The sequence below is a fragment of the Mchenga conophoros genome, linkage group LG22, assembly GCF_057382185.1.
Source record: "Mchenga conophoros isolate Kocher_MC1m ecotype Shallow Benthic linkage group LG22, M_conophoros_male_GT1.1, whole genome shotgun sequence".
NCBI classification, from domain to species: domain Eukaryota; kingdom Metazoa; phylum Chordata; class Actinopteri; order Cichliformes; family Cichlidae; genus Mchenga; species Mchenga conophoros.
In genome coordinates this window covers 5,545,125-5,562,019 of record NC_140546.1, presented here as the reverse complement: position 1 = coordinate 5,562,019, position 16,895 = coordinate 5,545,125, and the positions used below count along the sequence as shown (strand labels likewise).

The following is a 16,895-nucleotide window of genomic DNA, read 5'->3' as shown; positions in this document are numbered from 1 at the left end:
GTGCTAAATGATATAATGCTACTGCATGACACAGAAGGTGTCCACACCAAATCCAACGTGATGAAAAGCAAAGTTTAAGCAGCGATTTGCAAGTAATTCCAAGCACTGTGGGATAATACCTGAAGCACAGCTAAGGGATTAATGGGAAAGGTGATCAGCTAGGATTGCCTTCAGGAAAGGTGAAATAATGTCGGTAGATGAGAAGGCCCTTGTCATATTTTTCTAAGATCTCACTTTTGTGTCTTTCTTGCCTCCAAAGTTACAAAAAACAAAGTCGTGTAAATTATTCAAGAAAGTCTGCGTGTTAGCATTCTCATAGCGACAACAGACAAGTGCTGGAGGTGGTGTCAGCCGAGACGGTTAAATCTAGGACATCGCTGGTAGTCCGCTGAGTATACACTATATTTACAATAAAATGAAAACCTTTTTTTTCCCCATTTCAGCTTGGAACAGTACACACCCAGGGTACGTCTTCTGTCATACTGGTGTTTCTGGTGTGATTTGAGTGTGAAATGAAGCAATGCTACATGATGCAGAGGTGTAGCAGTCATTATTCACCTTTGGATCTTCACTGGATGATGCAAAAATAAGCTTTTATTCTAAGGATGGATGGATGGACAGATCGATCGAGTACTGCAGAAGAGAATAATTTTCCAAGCGAGGAAACAGTAGAGACCATGACAGCCAGTAATTAAGACGGTGCGGTCCCTTAATAATGCCGAGCTGACGTCCTCTCTAGAGAATAACACAGGGAGGGCCTGTCAGCCCAGGGGAAATGTGGCTGCTTTTAATCCATCCCGCTGACAATAGATCTGCTGACAGAGCACACAGGAGCCTGAGATGTGTTTGGTCGAAGGAGCGAGGAATTTGGTGTCAAAGTTTGTGTTTCTGTTTGCAATCATCCTGAATCAGCCTTTATGTCTTTTTGTGGCAGGAACAGGCACAGCAGCTCTGCACTAGCAGCTTCTATAATGTGAACTGTAGCTTCAGTTTGCATTCTTCCCATATCTTTGTAACTACAGACATAAGAAACCGTGTACTTTTTGTGGCTCGCTGCCCTCATTCATTTTGCAGAGAAGAGAAGGTTGGTTGAGCTCCGCTGCTTTTTCTGCTCAGTCAGTGCAACGATTCTGTTTCAGCACGGAACAATGACAACTGCACAACTGCAGGAAACTATGAGTTTTCAGTCTCGCTTACAGACTCTAAGAATAATATTATGTAATGGCTGCTCCACTTGCTTTCATATCAGATTTACTTCTTTAGATAGATAGATAGATAGATAGATAGATAGATAGATAGATAGATAGATAGATAGATAGATAGATAGATAGATAGATAGATAGATAGATAGATAGATAGATAGATAGATAGATAGATAGATAGATAGATAGATAGATAGATAGATAGATAGATCCACCGTCCTTCCTATGTGGAGTTTACATGATACCCCTCTGTCTGCATGGGTTCTTTCTGGGGACTCCAGGTTCCTCCCACAGTTTAACAACACGCAGTTAGTGGGGTTCAGTTAGTTGTATTCAGAGATGGGCAGTAACGTGTTGCAAGTATAATGCAATTACTTTTTTCAAGTAACAAGTAAAGTAAGTGATTACTATCACAAAAAGTAATTAGATTACTGTTACTTTCCTGTAAGCATGCCGCATTACTGCATTTGTGAGAGTATCTCATGACAATGACGTAAGCGCGTTCGATGCCCATGGTAACAGACATGTGCAGATCAACAGTGGATAATATGCATGGAAGTACTGACCTTACTTTGAGTTTGATTCCATAAAAAGTGACAAAAACATTAGCGTCTGCTGTTTACTCTCCGTGGGAAGAAAACTTTTTTCTACAGCGAAAAATTAAACTTCTAATCTGAGCGAGCAGCGAGCACGCTGCCACAGGAATGTGACATTCACAGAGAAACCCCTGGATCCCACTGACATGACCACTGCGGCACCGGGCAAACCTCCGCTTGCTCCACTCCTGCTAAACAGGTGAAAATAGAAGTAAGAGCGACAGGACTTAGTGCCGCTGAATCTTTGATTTTATTTATTTTTTGCTGTGTTTTACTTGCATCTATTTGAAAGAATGAGTGTAAACACATTTTTTTTATTATTATTTTATACTCTGGAATATGCAGAAAATATGTTTAAATGTTAAATAAATTTCTTCAAGTCAAAGACAGTTGCATACAATTTAATTTGTGCTTATAATTACATTTTTGCTTAATGCTATGTGCATAAAGTTAAAAGATTAAAACTAATAAAACAAGTTTTGTAAAGTTGTTGTCATTATTGCTATAATGTCTTTATAGGAAGATGTGTAAGTGTTATACAGGCACATTCAGGTATAAACACTAATGAAAGAGAAAAACAAATATTTGACACGAGTGGCAGGTCAGTACCTTTGATGGATTAATGGCCACATAATTGCATTTTCCCTATAAAGACAGTTTTTCTGAAGCTTTAATAAGGTAGGAGCTTCCATTATTGTATATCACACTGTGTGGGCAGTGTTCAGCATTTAATAAAAGCCCAGTGCACCACATCCTATCACAGCAGACTTATGTCCACCGTGGGGTTTCCCACGGTGCTCCTGGCTAGCCTGTATTATTATTATGTCTGCAGCATGGCCATACATACATTAAGTAACGATAATAGCTACCGCCTTGTGTCAGCTTTCATGAGTCAACAGGAGTCTGCCACCAGTGAAGACACTCTGCATTTTAATTTCCTCTCTTCACTCAGTCTGAAGCTCGCCGTCCGGCTGTCTCTTCTTCCAGGGCACTTTGGTGTTAAAGAGTGCACGCCTGCAGTCACTGATAACGGCTTCAGGCTCGACGACAGACATCCACATGCTGGTGGGGAGGTCTGTCACTCAAGATTACACTCTCATTTCCTCTTGTCCTTAAATCCTTCTTCTTTCCAGGAAACCTGGGCTGTCTGAGTAACACTCGGGTTCATGAAAACTCAAACAAAGACCAAACTTCAGAGATATGTTTGTTTTGTTAGTCATGATATAGGCAAACGTATGTTCATTATGATTTTCTTTTCTAATGTGTAAAAAAAACTATTAAAATGTATATCTACAAACATTTTTTAAAGACTGTAAATTTAAAGACTGTAAATTTATGCACTCCACACTGTATATAAATGCCACTTGTTTTGCACATATTCAACTCTGTATATTTTATATATTTTATTATTATTATTATTATTATTATTATTATTATTTTATTTTTTTACTATTTAATTTGTAAAAATGTGTATACACACACACACACACACACACACACACACGTAGGAAAATATTTAGTATACACATCCAGAAATGCATACACTATTATATATTGTACATATATTTATTAGTTTCAGGTTGGCCATTCTTGTATTTTGCTCGTTTGTGTTGTTGTGTTTGCACATCTCTGTTGCTTGTGGGGCTCGCACACAAGAATTTCACTCGCATGTGCTGTGCCAGTGTGCCTGCACATGTGATGTGACAATAAAAAGTGATTTGATTTGATTTGATTTGATTAAAGGTACATATTTCAGCTAAGATATGACATGTAATTAACAAGAATTTCATTATGCAGTGAAACCTAATTATAGGTTATATTCATTCATGTGGGGAACCTCTTTGAACCTGGCAGCCCTCACCCTTAATATTCAACACATCACTTAACAAGCCCATGCAAAATGAAATCTACACAACCTCGGGGGCGCAAAGAAGTAAACTCTTCCAGAAATAAATATTATCCCAGACACTCACACCCCAAATATTACACCACAAGTCAAGGTGGAATCTAACAAGTATGATTAACCAGTTAACATATAAAAAACAAACAAACAAACAAAATAAACAAAAGAAAGGCAGCAAAAATACTTCTCAGGCTGCAAGAAGGCAAGAGAGAAGGAGTTTAGTTAAGCTTATAAAATTAGCCAGAGGTCACAAAAGCCGGTACATCTTAACGTAAAGTGTTTTTCAAACTGTGTGACCTTTACTTATCCAAATGTCTAACATCAGCACAAATACATTAATGGTACTGGTCAAACTAAAGAGCCACAAAAACTATATATTTCCAAGAAAGTAAAAAGGTTTCAGCATGGTTTGATTGATTGATTCATTGTTTTAGGAAGAGCAAGCTAACTCCACACGGGAAGGCCCCAACCTGCAGGTGGATCCAAACTTCCTGATGGTGAGGTGACCGTCCTAGCTACACTATAATGCCAAAAGTATTCACTCACCCATCCAAAACATTGAATTCCCTTCCATAGCTGCAGTTGCATAAAATCAAGCACCTGGAGATGCTTCTGCAAACACTGGTAAAAGAATGGGTCGCTCTCAGGAGCTCAGCAAAGTCTAGTGTGATACTGTGATAGGAAAGCAGCTGTGCAACAAGTGAAATTTGTTAAAAATGTGCTGCAGATTAAGAACAAGAAGAAGAACCCTTAAATGATGTCATGGGTCTGGGTGCTTTCACCCAGCATTTTCAGTTTCTTGTGTTCTAGTAATATTTTGTATTATGGTTTATATTCATTTATAGTTTTAGTCATTCTATTGTGAGTTTCTGTTATTCCCTGTTTGGATTCTTGATTATTAGATTCCCTCTTGTGTCTTTGCTCTCTGTGTCTCTCTCGTTTTCTGTCGGTGTTTATGTATCCTGTGTGAGCCCTTGGGTCTTGTTTCCTTCCTTGTCTTCCATTCTGTTTCCAGCCCATCATGTCTCCTCTCGCTCTCCAGTGTTCCCTTGCTCCCTCTTGTCTGCCTTTCCTCCACTTGTCTGTCAAACTCAGTCTTGTGTTCCTCCATTTCCTGTTTTATTGTGAAGGTCTCATGTTTCCATGTTCGGTGTGTCTTGTTCTGCTTCCCCTGTGGCGTCATGTTAATTCATGTCAGCTGTGTTCCCCGTGTGTTCTCACTTCCTTGTTATCCTTCTGTGTATTTATGTCCGGGTCTCCCTCTGTCCTGTGTCATGATCTCCCTCATTCCTCACTGTGTGTTTCTGTCTACCAGCTTGCCGGCCCATCTAGTTTATTTTGTATTCTCAGTTTAGTTAATGTTGGTTTTCCTTGTGTTCAACAATAAAGCTGTTTTTTTGTTTTTTTTTTAGTTTACCTTTTGTGCCCTGGAGTCTGCATTTGGGTCCTCCCTCCCTTCCTTTCGTTTAAAGGCCCACTGGGCTGCATGGTCATGTGTAATTGTAGAGACACCAGAGAGGAATGTCCAACTAACTTCTCCCACACACTTCTGGTCTGAATTCAAACCAATAAAGCTTCAGATATTTGAGAGCCTAATATCAGTTTTCACTGAGTGCACTCTTCACTTATGGAGATTTCAGTTTATTAGAGCACTGTGTTTTCTTTCTGGTAGATTCCATGACACGGCATGTGAATCGCTATTGGAGGTTGTGGCTTAAATCTGATTCTCCACAGAGTTTTCATTTGGCATTAAAGTTTGAACATTCAAAACATGTTGAGCTCCTACTGTGAATAATTTAAAAGGTGGATAGGCTGGGCTCATAACAGGATAATTTAAAAGGGTGCAATGATTCAGGGCCACATGGGACTGAATCTCAGTACAAATGACAGGGACAAGGAGCTTTGTGACAGCACTGTGATGAATAACTTCATGGAGATTTCGCCCTGTTTTCACAGATATTCCTGTGTTGCCACTTCTGAAATGCAGTTTCTATTTACCATTTTATTTACTTTTTAATAACCAGTGTTGGTCAAGTTATTTGAAAAAAGTAATTAGTAACTAATTACTGATTACTTCTCCAAAAAGTAATCCTGTTACTTTACTTATTTTCAAGAGTAATTCATTAGTTACTTAGTTACTTTTTAAAAACATGATACCTGAATACGTAATAAAGCAACAGACCTTTCAGCCCAACTTTTTCTGCATGATCCATCGTATAAAATTGAATCAAATGAAAAAGTTTCTTTTTAAAATTGTTTTATTATTTTAACTTTATGCACATAGCATCTAGCAAAAATTAAATTATATGCAACAGTCTTTGAATTGACGAAATGTTTTAAGATTTAAACTATTTTCGGCATATTCCAGCATATAAGTAAAATAATGTTTTGTGTTTACACTCACTCTTTCAAATAGATGCAAGTAAAACACAACAAAAAATAAATAATAATAAAATCAAAGATTCAGCGGCACTAAGTCCTGTCGCTCTTACTTCTATTTTCACCTGTTTAGCAGGAGTGGGACTGGTGGAGCTTTGCCCATTTGCACAGCGGTCATGTCAGTGCGAGGATCCGGGGGTTTCTCTGTGAATGTCACGTTCCTGCGGCAGCGCGCTCGCTGCTCGCTCAGAAGTTTAGGGGGTTTTGCTGTAAAAAGATGTTTTCTTCCCACACAGTCTACAGCGGACGCCAATGTTTTTGTCACTTTTTATGGAATCAAACTCAAAGTAATGTGAGTACATCCATGCTTTAAACGCTGCACAGTTGTACTCTCTCCCGTACTCGATATATTATCCATTGTTGATCTGCACACGTCTGTTACCACGAACGTCGCATGCGCTTATCTCGCATGAGACACTCTCACAAACGAAATCACGGTTTAGTGACGCAGTGAATCAGCGTGCTTACGGGGAAGTAACGGTAATCGAATTACTTTTTTGCAATAGTAATCCCTTACTTTACTCGTTACTTGAAAAAGTAATCAGATTACAGTAACACGTTGCTACCCATCTCTGTTAATAACTGATTCCTTGTATCTCGGTGTATTTTGCGAGCCTCCTCTAAGTGTTTCTTTGTGTCATCTTTCATTTGTTACTTCCTGCTTTACCTGTCTTATCTGTAGTTTTATTTCTTGTGTATGATTACGTTGATTGCGCAACATCTCGTTTCCCCCGATTTCCATTTCCCTGGTTACCCTCATGTGTGTTTCGATAGTCCAGTCCTTTCCCTCAGTCACACCCTGGGTGCTTCCTAATTAGATTGGTGAACTTTAAGACTTAAGTTGGTTTTCCTTATGGAGCTTTGAGGAAACAGGAAACTAACACTGACACAGAGACTAAGACACATGAGCTTGATAAGCCCAAGTAAAGACAAAGAAAAAACTCAGACTTGGCATGCGGAACATAGGATGGAAAGAAAAAAGTTAGTAACTAACAAGATCAGAATGAAAACATAACCTAGGCAAAGGTAATATCAAAAATGGAAAACTACAACTCAAGCTGAAAACTGAGTCCAGTTTGTTAATGACAGGCACATTGGCCAATTTGGAGGGGCCTGATTATCTCCAGGGTTCCTCAGACGTTGACTGAACATGAGTGGCAGGTGTTTAAATGTAAAACACTATGTACTGTAAATCAGGGGAGGATGAAAATGCGCAGGGCCTGGTGCAGACTGCCGACGCAATGAGAAAAGTTGTAGTTCTAAAAGTTTAGGCTATCTGTGCTTGCTTCACTTTATAGCTTCTCCTATTAAACTCAGGATGATAATTTGATTCTCTGTGGTGCAGTAAAGTGGATTGGATGATGTCAGGAATGCACGATGCCAGGGGTTCAGTTTAAACCCGATTCACACTGTGCTCACCCAGTGAGTACCACGTGTATCATCAAATCTGTGCACCACGCAGAGAAGAGATCCAGTGTGTAAATGTGTCTCAGAACAAATACATTTGAGTGTGTTTGCATGCACAGCTCGTCTCCAGGTTTGTGTTTCTCCTGCTACGTCAGTCGTATTAGCCACAGTTTATTTTTAGCCAGGAGGTCGCAGCCAAACAGCGTGGGAGACCATTCAGAGAGACGCGAGCCTGGAAGGAGGTCAACATGGTGACAGAGTTGTGCCGTGAGCATGATAACAAGAACTGAACCAGTGATGAAGGCAGTGCGGGGTTCTGAAAATCCAGATCTGAGCAATTTGTACATGCTGCATGAAAATGCACTCAAAAACCATTCTTATCCTTGCACGTTTTAATGGTATCCTTCAGTGATCCAGAGTGTTGTTCCATAACCATCTGCCATTAGCCAAAGAGCATAGGATAATTGTTTGATTTGAAAGTAATAACACCGGATTATTTTACACTTACAAATTCAATAAAATGTAAAAGGATAATGTTGGATATGTTAGTAGTTGCTGATGTGAAGAAGGTGATTTAGATGGTGTTCTGGCCGTCTAAATGTGTACTGTATCATATAACAGCATGTAACATGCAACTGAAATGTTCAGAGTTCAAATTTAGCCGGGGACCTTTGTTATATGTCATTGCACTCTTTCTCTTTTCTCATTTTCTGCAGTTCTTTACAGTTTGCTGTCTTAATAAGTCAAATTTGTTCAAATATCAAGATTAAAAAAATATTCATGTGCAATAAGTAGGAATATCCTTTGAAGAGATGTTTTGAGTTTTCCTTTTCCTTATTACAAAGAAAGCAGCTGTAGTGAAGACTGAGTGCAATCCAAAACCCAGCTGATAACAGTGCTAATATTATTCACAATTCTCTGGTTTCCACTGAATTTAAGATCAGAATGTGAGCTAAAGGCTCTGTGTGGCATACATCTAAAGATTACAGGACACATTAGGAAAATTCATATTTTATGGATTAACCTGACAGTCAGATTACTTGTGCTCAATTCACATGAGGTTAAATAACCTTTGAGTAGTATAATTGAATCTATGAATTAGTATCTTTGAATGTATGAAATTGTGAATCACTGTGAGTTACAGTTTAAAGTACCTTCTGTGCTAACTAATATTGAATCGTGCTATATAAATTCCAGACTTTTACTTCCTGTTGTTCTTTTCCAAAATGCCAGGAAGAAGAAATCTTAATAAAGACTCAGAACTGGATCTTCACCTGCTAACTTTTGCCTTTACTGACTAATAAGATTCAGCTGATAATTTTGTGATTTTTATTTCACATGTACAGTATCTATATGTCTCTTTGTGAACTCAGCAGCAGGATAAATATAGACTTTAAGGCAACTTTATTACCTTACTCATAGTGTCATCTAGTTGACACTTGAACTACATTTACAACTTACGTTTGTCACACACCTACGTATGCGAGGTGGTGGAATCGAAAAGTATTGACTGTGCCTATAAAAAGAAAACACATGCCGTATTAGGTAGCAATGATACACTGCTCGAAGTGCTCCTGTCACTTGCAAAATGCTTGCTTGAAGTCCTGTTCTGAATGCATATCATGCACTGCCCAGAGGACATGCTGGAACGCCAGCTGGGGACTGTATCAAGACACTGGCCCTTCAACTTGAATTTTACCTTGGACAGGAGGACATAGCTGCAGGGGGTACAATGTGATATGTAAGAAAAGTGGGGAGTTTAACCCCGGGTCACAAATTCACAACCCCATGAATGATGAAAAATACCAGTTGAACCATCTTCAGTCTTTGTAGCCTGCAGATTGCTGTTTGGTCTCTGGATCTCCTGTGGATCACACATAGTGGATTCTGCTCCACTGTGCAATGCCTGCACATATAAAGTAGTCACAAAAATGCATGTCCTACTGTTGATGATGCAAAATAATGTCAAAGTATAAGTGTATGTTATACAAATGTCACTGGCATCGTACCTATACCAAAGCACCATGAAGCTAACACAGAGCAAGTGTATCATCACATCCACAAAGTGTAGACACACCTGCGAGTGTATGTGAGGTGCAGGGCAGAGTGGCATCATTTAATGTAGCAGCTAGGGTTAGCTTAAACACTCAGAGCTGAGATAGGGACAGGAGTGGTAATTTAATCTGTAAATAAATTAGGAATTTAGTCCTGAGCAGTTTGCTCGTCTCCTCAGCAACACCATGACAGCCAAACTGCACCTGTGTGAGTAACTCAGTCCCACTAAGGATGTTTGCTGTGAGAACTGAATCTCCAGGTGTGTGAGAGAAGCTGCCGGCCAAACTTTAGCCAGCCATAAAATGTGTAAATAAGCTGAGGCTACATCATAGCGCTTAGTGACAGGCTTCCATGACAAATGGTGGTTTGAGAGAATCCAGTAGTGCTCCTGTTATTTAGTTATTTAGCAATGGATCGCCCAGAATATAATCATATGTGTTAAAATTCCATAAATATTTCATTTTTACATACACAAATATCATTAGTACCCATATATCATCACACCCCTACTGTGAACCAAACATACTGGTAAAAAAAAAAAAAAAACCTCACTGTGGCACAACACATCTTTGTTATGTTGTGCCAAGCAGAGCCAATTTTGTAAAAAAAAACAAAAAACAAATTGTGACCCACCAAACATTTACACACCTGATCATTTAGATGCAGCGAGATGGACAAGGACAGGTCTGATCTACTCAAACATCCTGGTGTACAGTATATGCCAGACTTCAGGTTTTAATCTCAAAGCATGTTTTTTATTCAAAATACAGAATAATACTTCTGCAATATTACACAGCATTTTAATCTGATGAGATTCCAATGAACAGAACCCAAAGAAAAAGTATGAAATAGAGCATGTAGTTAACAGTTCAGTTATGAGGTGTAAAGTGGGACAGTTCATAAAAGCAGCGATAGTGGAGGCAGCGACTGTAAGCCAAGAACGTGTTGAGAGTGCAGAATAGGAGAAAAATGGAACCTGATAGAGGATGACATTAAATATTCATGTGATGTTTAATAATGAAATGAACTCATTCATACTCAGTCGATTCAGTTCAAAAAAGTTGCAGCGACAGTTCACCCTTCATTCAGGCAGAGAAGCACTTTGTTTTAACAGAACTCATCCGAGAAAAACCTTGAAGGTAAAAACCTGGCAGCTGATTAACACAGTGCAGCTTCTGCAGGACTGTGTAGTCCCCTCTGTACTTACATTTAAAATGTCAAACCAATACTGTTCTTACAGTGTTCTTGTATCTGCATGTGATGAAGATGACAAGACAGGAGTGTTACGCTACATTTATAACAGCCAAATATATATATAAATACATGTATATGTACTGGTACAATATTACAACAGGATGGACCTGTCTCCTTGAAGTTATATTTATACGTTGAACACAGTGAATTGTGATCATTTATTTTATCAGCCAAATATATGGAAAGTTTTGTAAGCTCATATATGACCTTGAAAATATACTCAAACAAGCTTTGATCTTATTATAATTTCCATTTCTGATTACTGCAGAAATTCTAATGTTTTCCAGTGAACCAAGTAGCAATAGTGATATTGAATCATATCAGCATTATTTAGTGCTGCAGAAGCTTCATGGCTAACCCGCAACATGATCCCTTTTTGGCTTTTAAAAAATATAACTGAAAACCATTTTAAAAGCATGTACCGTCCATTTTCTTCTGCTTATCCAATTCAGAGGGATACAGCCCAGTAACAATTATATTTTACTGACAAGTTTTTGTCAGTAAATACACAATTTAGCAGCTTTTTCTTTTTAAATTTACAAAAGTGATTTTGTTTTGAATTAAATGCATATAATTGTAATTTCAAGAAGACGGGCTCATACATGGTTATGCAGGTAATTCGAAATAATCTCAATATACACAAAGGATCAACAAAAAACATCATAGCAATAATAAAGGAGCTCTGCGGGAGAAAAGGCAATCAGGGTTGTTTTTTTTCACACATCACTAAAAATAAACTTTATGACTTTCTCAAATTGGCAGTCAGCACACAGTTCTGATGATGGTGTGGTCACATCGTTACCTGAGCAGAAAGGCAGCTTTTTAAAAGAAAATGAGAAAGCTATCGAAGCGTAGCCACAGTAAATGTATTTGGGGTAAAACAAGAGTGACATTAACACAACATTTAACTGCTGAATGCTCTCGGCTTGTGCAATTGTGCATCTATGAGCAGAACCTTTCTCAGAGTAAACACACAGAACAAAAGTCATTTTAAAAGCTTATTAGCTAATGGGTGAATTAGCTGTGTGAATAATAAATAAGGAGAGAAATTAACTGGAAAGCATTTTAATATGTGTCGAGCATCATAAAAATGTTAGCAGTGAAGGTGGCAGATATTTTAATTGGCATTTCAGCAAATTCTTAAATAAGTAGTGAGTTTAAGTAGAGGGATGAAAATCATGAATATTAAAAAAAAAAAGTTGGAAGGAACAAAATTTTTCTTTTCTTTTTTTTAAATCATTTTTGAATTATTAACAACAATAGCCTCTAAACCCTGCAAGATCATTAGTAAGACAATACAGAAGTGTTTCCCACACACATCTGAGCAATAAGGTCACCACATTCTTTGTAAATTAATGGCTTGTTGTGCAACAGAAAGAAATTAAAGCTATTTTTTACTAAATTAGGATACGATAATGGCATATTTTGGTAAATGCAGTAACTAAAGTAAAACCAGCGACTCTTTTAACAAAATTGCTCTAAGTCAACAGAAAAAGCTATCTCTTTGGTAAGACATCTCTGGGAAACCTCCTCACTTCTCTGCACCCTCCCCCTTACAAGAGGGGCAGATAAAATGCACCATCACCTCCAGTCCACTAGCTACTGCTGTCCTTGTGAGGGAGGCACTTCTGCCAGGGGCTGTAGGGCAACGCCAACAGCAGGAAGAGGATCCCACCCACGATGAGGACAGCCCCCGCACAGCCAATACACGATACTGACCAGGAGAGCTCATGGTGGAGAGGAACTGTGTGATTGCTGGCAAGAAAAGCCAAAACAGACTGGTGGAAAACCAAGAGGGACAGGAGCACCAGAACACCTGTGATGGAGGAACCAGAACGAGCTGTGAGAGGTTAAGTTTTGGATAAATTTGCCTTTGTGAGGGTAACTTTGCTGCCACCTTTACTGACCTGACAGAATGAAGCATACAGATGCTGGTTTAAGGAAAAACAGGATCTCCTTACTGAGAGCCATAGTGATGCAGATGGCGCCCATCACCATCAGAAACAGGCTGAATAGGGCCAACATTGCTGCTGCCACATTCAGATCTACATAGGGAATAATGACGGTGTTAATATAAGTGGATTTTGGACAGAACTCGATCAAAAGGTGGTTCATTTATTTCTGTGTTCAACAGGGAAAAATGTATCGTATCTAAAAGACAGAGCGGACAAGTTTGTAACCAGCTGCTGCCTTTTAAATGCCGCCATTGTTTTTGTCTCACTGTAATGTTGCTGTAGCATAGCATTAGGGGGTGTCAGCACAGAAGGAGACTACCAGAGAGGATACCACTGACTGAAATGATGAAGTGGTAAAAACATTAGATGGTTACATACACAACTGGCGCCTTGTTCTGTAGCAATCAACTGTCAGCAACAAAGCGATGCATGACGAGTAAATCGCTTTAAATGCGGACAGGGCTTTCGTGTGTAACAGCTCGTAGCAAGGTTGAACAAATGATACGTAAACCATTTTATATTTGTGTTAGTAGGAGTCTATTTCATGGAAAAAATATACACAATTAGCCAGTTCACTAATGACGGGGGTGACACAGTTGAGGAATGACAGTAACAAATTGCAAATGATTTCCAGTAGGAATGATAAAGCAGCTTTGTACGCAGTTTGGTTTGACTAATGAAAAATTAGCAATGGGAATGATCCCATGTTGCAAATCACAGCTTCCATGTTAAGGCATGAGGTTTCAGGAGCTTGCTCAAATAAAAGCTGCTTAACATTCCAGTTTGTGAATCACTCTGTTGTAATAAATGCTCAACTAACATTGTGACTGTATACCCAAACTAAATCTTAAATTCATGTTTTGGGGCATGCTCAATCATCCAGGTAAGTAAACGCTAAACGGTTGATTCTGTTCATCCGGGCGTAACGTTTTCAGTGGGAGAAACGTTTCGTCACTCATCCAAGTGACCTCACAGCCCATTGTTCATTCAGTGGGCTGGTTTCAGTCAATGTGCAAATGTACTGTTTTTAAGGTTGGGGAAACCTGCAGCTGAGCCTGAAGAAGTCAATTGGATGAGTGATGAAACGTTTCTCCCACTGAAAGCGCTACGTCCACATGAACAGTGACACAAGTTAGGTTGAACACAAAATCGGAAAACCCTTGGCTAGCATACACTCATTTAGATTCTGGAGATAAAAGTTAGTATTTTGACCTTTCCCGTAAAACCAGCTGATATCCAGGCCAAGACTTCCTCTTCCATGTGCCAGTCATTGTTTATGAATGCTAAAATGTCATTGGACAGTTTAGGTTTTGGCAAATTTATTTCCTCAGTTGCGCTGCACATGGACTCATTTACATGAACACAACCAGAGCTTTCTAAATTTGATTAGACTTCAGGTGGAATACAAATGCAAATAAGAAAGCTTGTAGTAATAAAAAAATGTTTGTTTATAGGTGATATTTGATTCTACTTATTTGCAGAAATTGTTTTGCATAGATTACACTGAAGACACATTTGAGTTGAAAATGTGTATATTATATATATATTTTTTAACTATAAGACAGCGGTCCATAACCTTTTTTGTGCCATACACTGGTTTATGTCCAACAATATTTTCATGGACTGGCCTTTAAGGTGTAGCAGATAAATACAACAAAAATTAAACCAGTACCAAAAAAAAGAACATCTATTCATAACACACAGAAAAAGACCCAGGGAAAGCGAGTTAACGATAAAAGAAATAACGATACAAATCAATAAAAACCCTGAAAACTATAAATTTCACACCCAAGCCTCAACTCATGACTGGTCCATGGTCCACTGGTTGGAGACCACTGCTATAAGAGACAGAATATAAAGTAGTGCGATAAAGTTGGGAAAAGATAGAAATTTTAGGGTCATCTTATTTGTTGGATTCTGACAACATATATCCTGCCAAAAAAGAAGACAGCACTTTCTCTGCTAGCTACAGAGCTACAGATAATGTAACAGAAAATTTTTGTGTTGAACAATTTTCAGTCCCTCCAAAACCACCGATGCTACAGATGTAAATGGCATGTTGGATGTCTTGGAAAGTGCTTTTATTCCAATAACACAATCATCTTCAGATGTAAAAGGTTTGGATAGGTGTATGGATTTTGAATTAGACTCCAAATGAATTATTTTTCATACTCGTGGCGACTTTAAATCACTAGATTGAGGCTTATAGCGTGACAATGATGTGGCACCAGTGAACAATGAGTTTTTAATGTACGTGCGTCTTTCTTCATTCAGTGTATGGCGCTGTGTGATCTTAATACATTATGAAACTGCCAGTGAAATGGGAGGTTAGACAGCAGCTCGGAGGCACTTGAACGCAGCGTAGGCGGAATGCATTTCAAACACTCAGGGAGCAGACAATGATCAACCTGAAAGAGCGTAGCAAGGAGGTGAAGGGAGACACAGAGAAAACGATGGGACAGAGAAATACAGGGATAGATCATGGGAAAGGTGATGGCAGGATAAGAGAGGATAAAGATGAAAGGGCAGAGAGGGCACAGGTGAAAGGGGGAGGGGGTGGGGTCAGTGAGAGGTACAAGTGGAGAAAAAAGAAAAGAGAGGAGTGGGCAGCTGAAAGAGCCTAAGTGACTCACTTTTCTGTGTCGTCTTCTGAAACATCACAGCATTTTCCCCTGTAGTAAAAAACTTGAAGTACGTGCAGTTTGATTCTGCAGGAGACGAAAGGAGAGCGAAAGACAAATCGCTATAAGTGACATGAACACTGACAGGTAATCTCCTGTAGTTGCAAATTATCTTGATCATCTTTTTGAAATTCAAGAAGCCACATCCCCACATCCTCTTCCTCGTCCCACCCCTGGATGCTTTGGTTTCAATTATTCTCCATCAAACATAATCAGCCGTGAACGTCAATGACAAGCTCAAGGTGACAACCCAATGCTTCCTGCGCAATTTGTATTCTGCCTTCTTGATGATGTGTTACAGTAATTAGAAATTGGCCGTCAAATAGATTGTGACACCTCTATCTGTTCCCTTGTGCATTGGCAAACACGAGCATGCACAACACGCGCACACATCACTCTTAATTAGTGTGATCAAAGCCGCATCCTCAGTGTTCTGGCTTGGTCTCTTTTTTTTCTGCTGCCGCAGCTATAAGAGTTTCAACGAACAGTGCAGCACTCTAAAATCCCAATTGGCAGAATTCAAATCCCATCAACAAATAAAGGCTCGCTGTAGCTGGCCAGTCAGGCAATAATTGGACTTTCCTTTCATTGACCACAGAACATGTGTACACTTTAATCCCCAAAGGAATTTGTGGGCCAGAATTTCCATCATCAGTGTCTGGCTAAGAAGAAAACCCCTAAAATAACATCTCACATTTAAATTGGATAAAGGATCTTAATAAAGCAGGAAAGTCAGAACAGTCAGTGATGTAGCAGTTCATCTGACTCATGATCCATCAGTTCCCAGGTTATTGCCTGTAAATGTGACCTTGAACACAGAATGGGTGAAGACAATATTATAGGTGGAGTAGCAGGTCTCCTGAACTGTGGACAGACGGATGGATGGACACATTGTTGTGGTATATACTGATCAGTCCTTTGACTGGATGAGCTAAAATCTAAAAATTCAATGATGATCATTTTTAAATTCTGAGGTTTGGGTTCAGCAACTTGCTGTTTTTCATGTTCTTCGAATAAATAAATCTGTGAATGAATAAATATTTGAGTTTTTATTGAAAGTTGTAGTATAGACTAAAAGCTAAACTTTATATACATCCATATTATATTAAGAGGAGATTTTATCTCAAATTATACTCCATACATTCATAAATGGAATCACTGAGCTTTTTCAGAATGCATGTATGCGTCACTATTAGTGCTATGTGACATCTCAATATGGCTACATAATATCTTTGTTTAAGCAGAATTAAACCTTGGTAAATCTAACCATCCATGTAACCATATAAAAAGAAAAAAATGATCAAAATGAGAGTATATTATATTAGTGATGGGTGGTCCAGCTCTTTTCAAAGATTTGGCTCTTTTGACTCGGCTCCCTTAGAAAAGCCTGGCTAAATGGCCCT

General features: G+C 38.8%; 1 protein-coding gene across 4 annotated transcripts in view; it reads right to left on the bottom strand.

Moving 5' to 3' along the window:
• Positions 1-10,335: 10,335 nt before the first annotated feature.
• The window catches only part of LOC146548631 (voltage-dependent calcium channel gamma-6 subunit-like), a 43,926-nt gene continuing 37,366 nt past the window's right edge, over positions 10,336-16,895 (bottom strand). For all 4 annotated transcript variants that reach the window (XM_085261632.1, XM_085261633.1, XM_085261631.1 and 1 more), the window contains 3 exons: positions 15,445-15,519; positions 12,764-12,901; positions 10,336-12,672 (listed from right to left, as the gene is read on the bottom strand). In XM_085261632.1, coding sequence (XP_085117758.1) covers positions 12,452-12,672; positions 12,764-12,901; positions 15,445-15,519 — 434 coding nt within the window. In that variant the 3' untranslated portion in view covers positions 10,336-12,451. The remainder of the gene's footprint in view (positions 12,673-12,763; positions 12,902-15,444; positions 15,520-16,895) is intronic.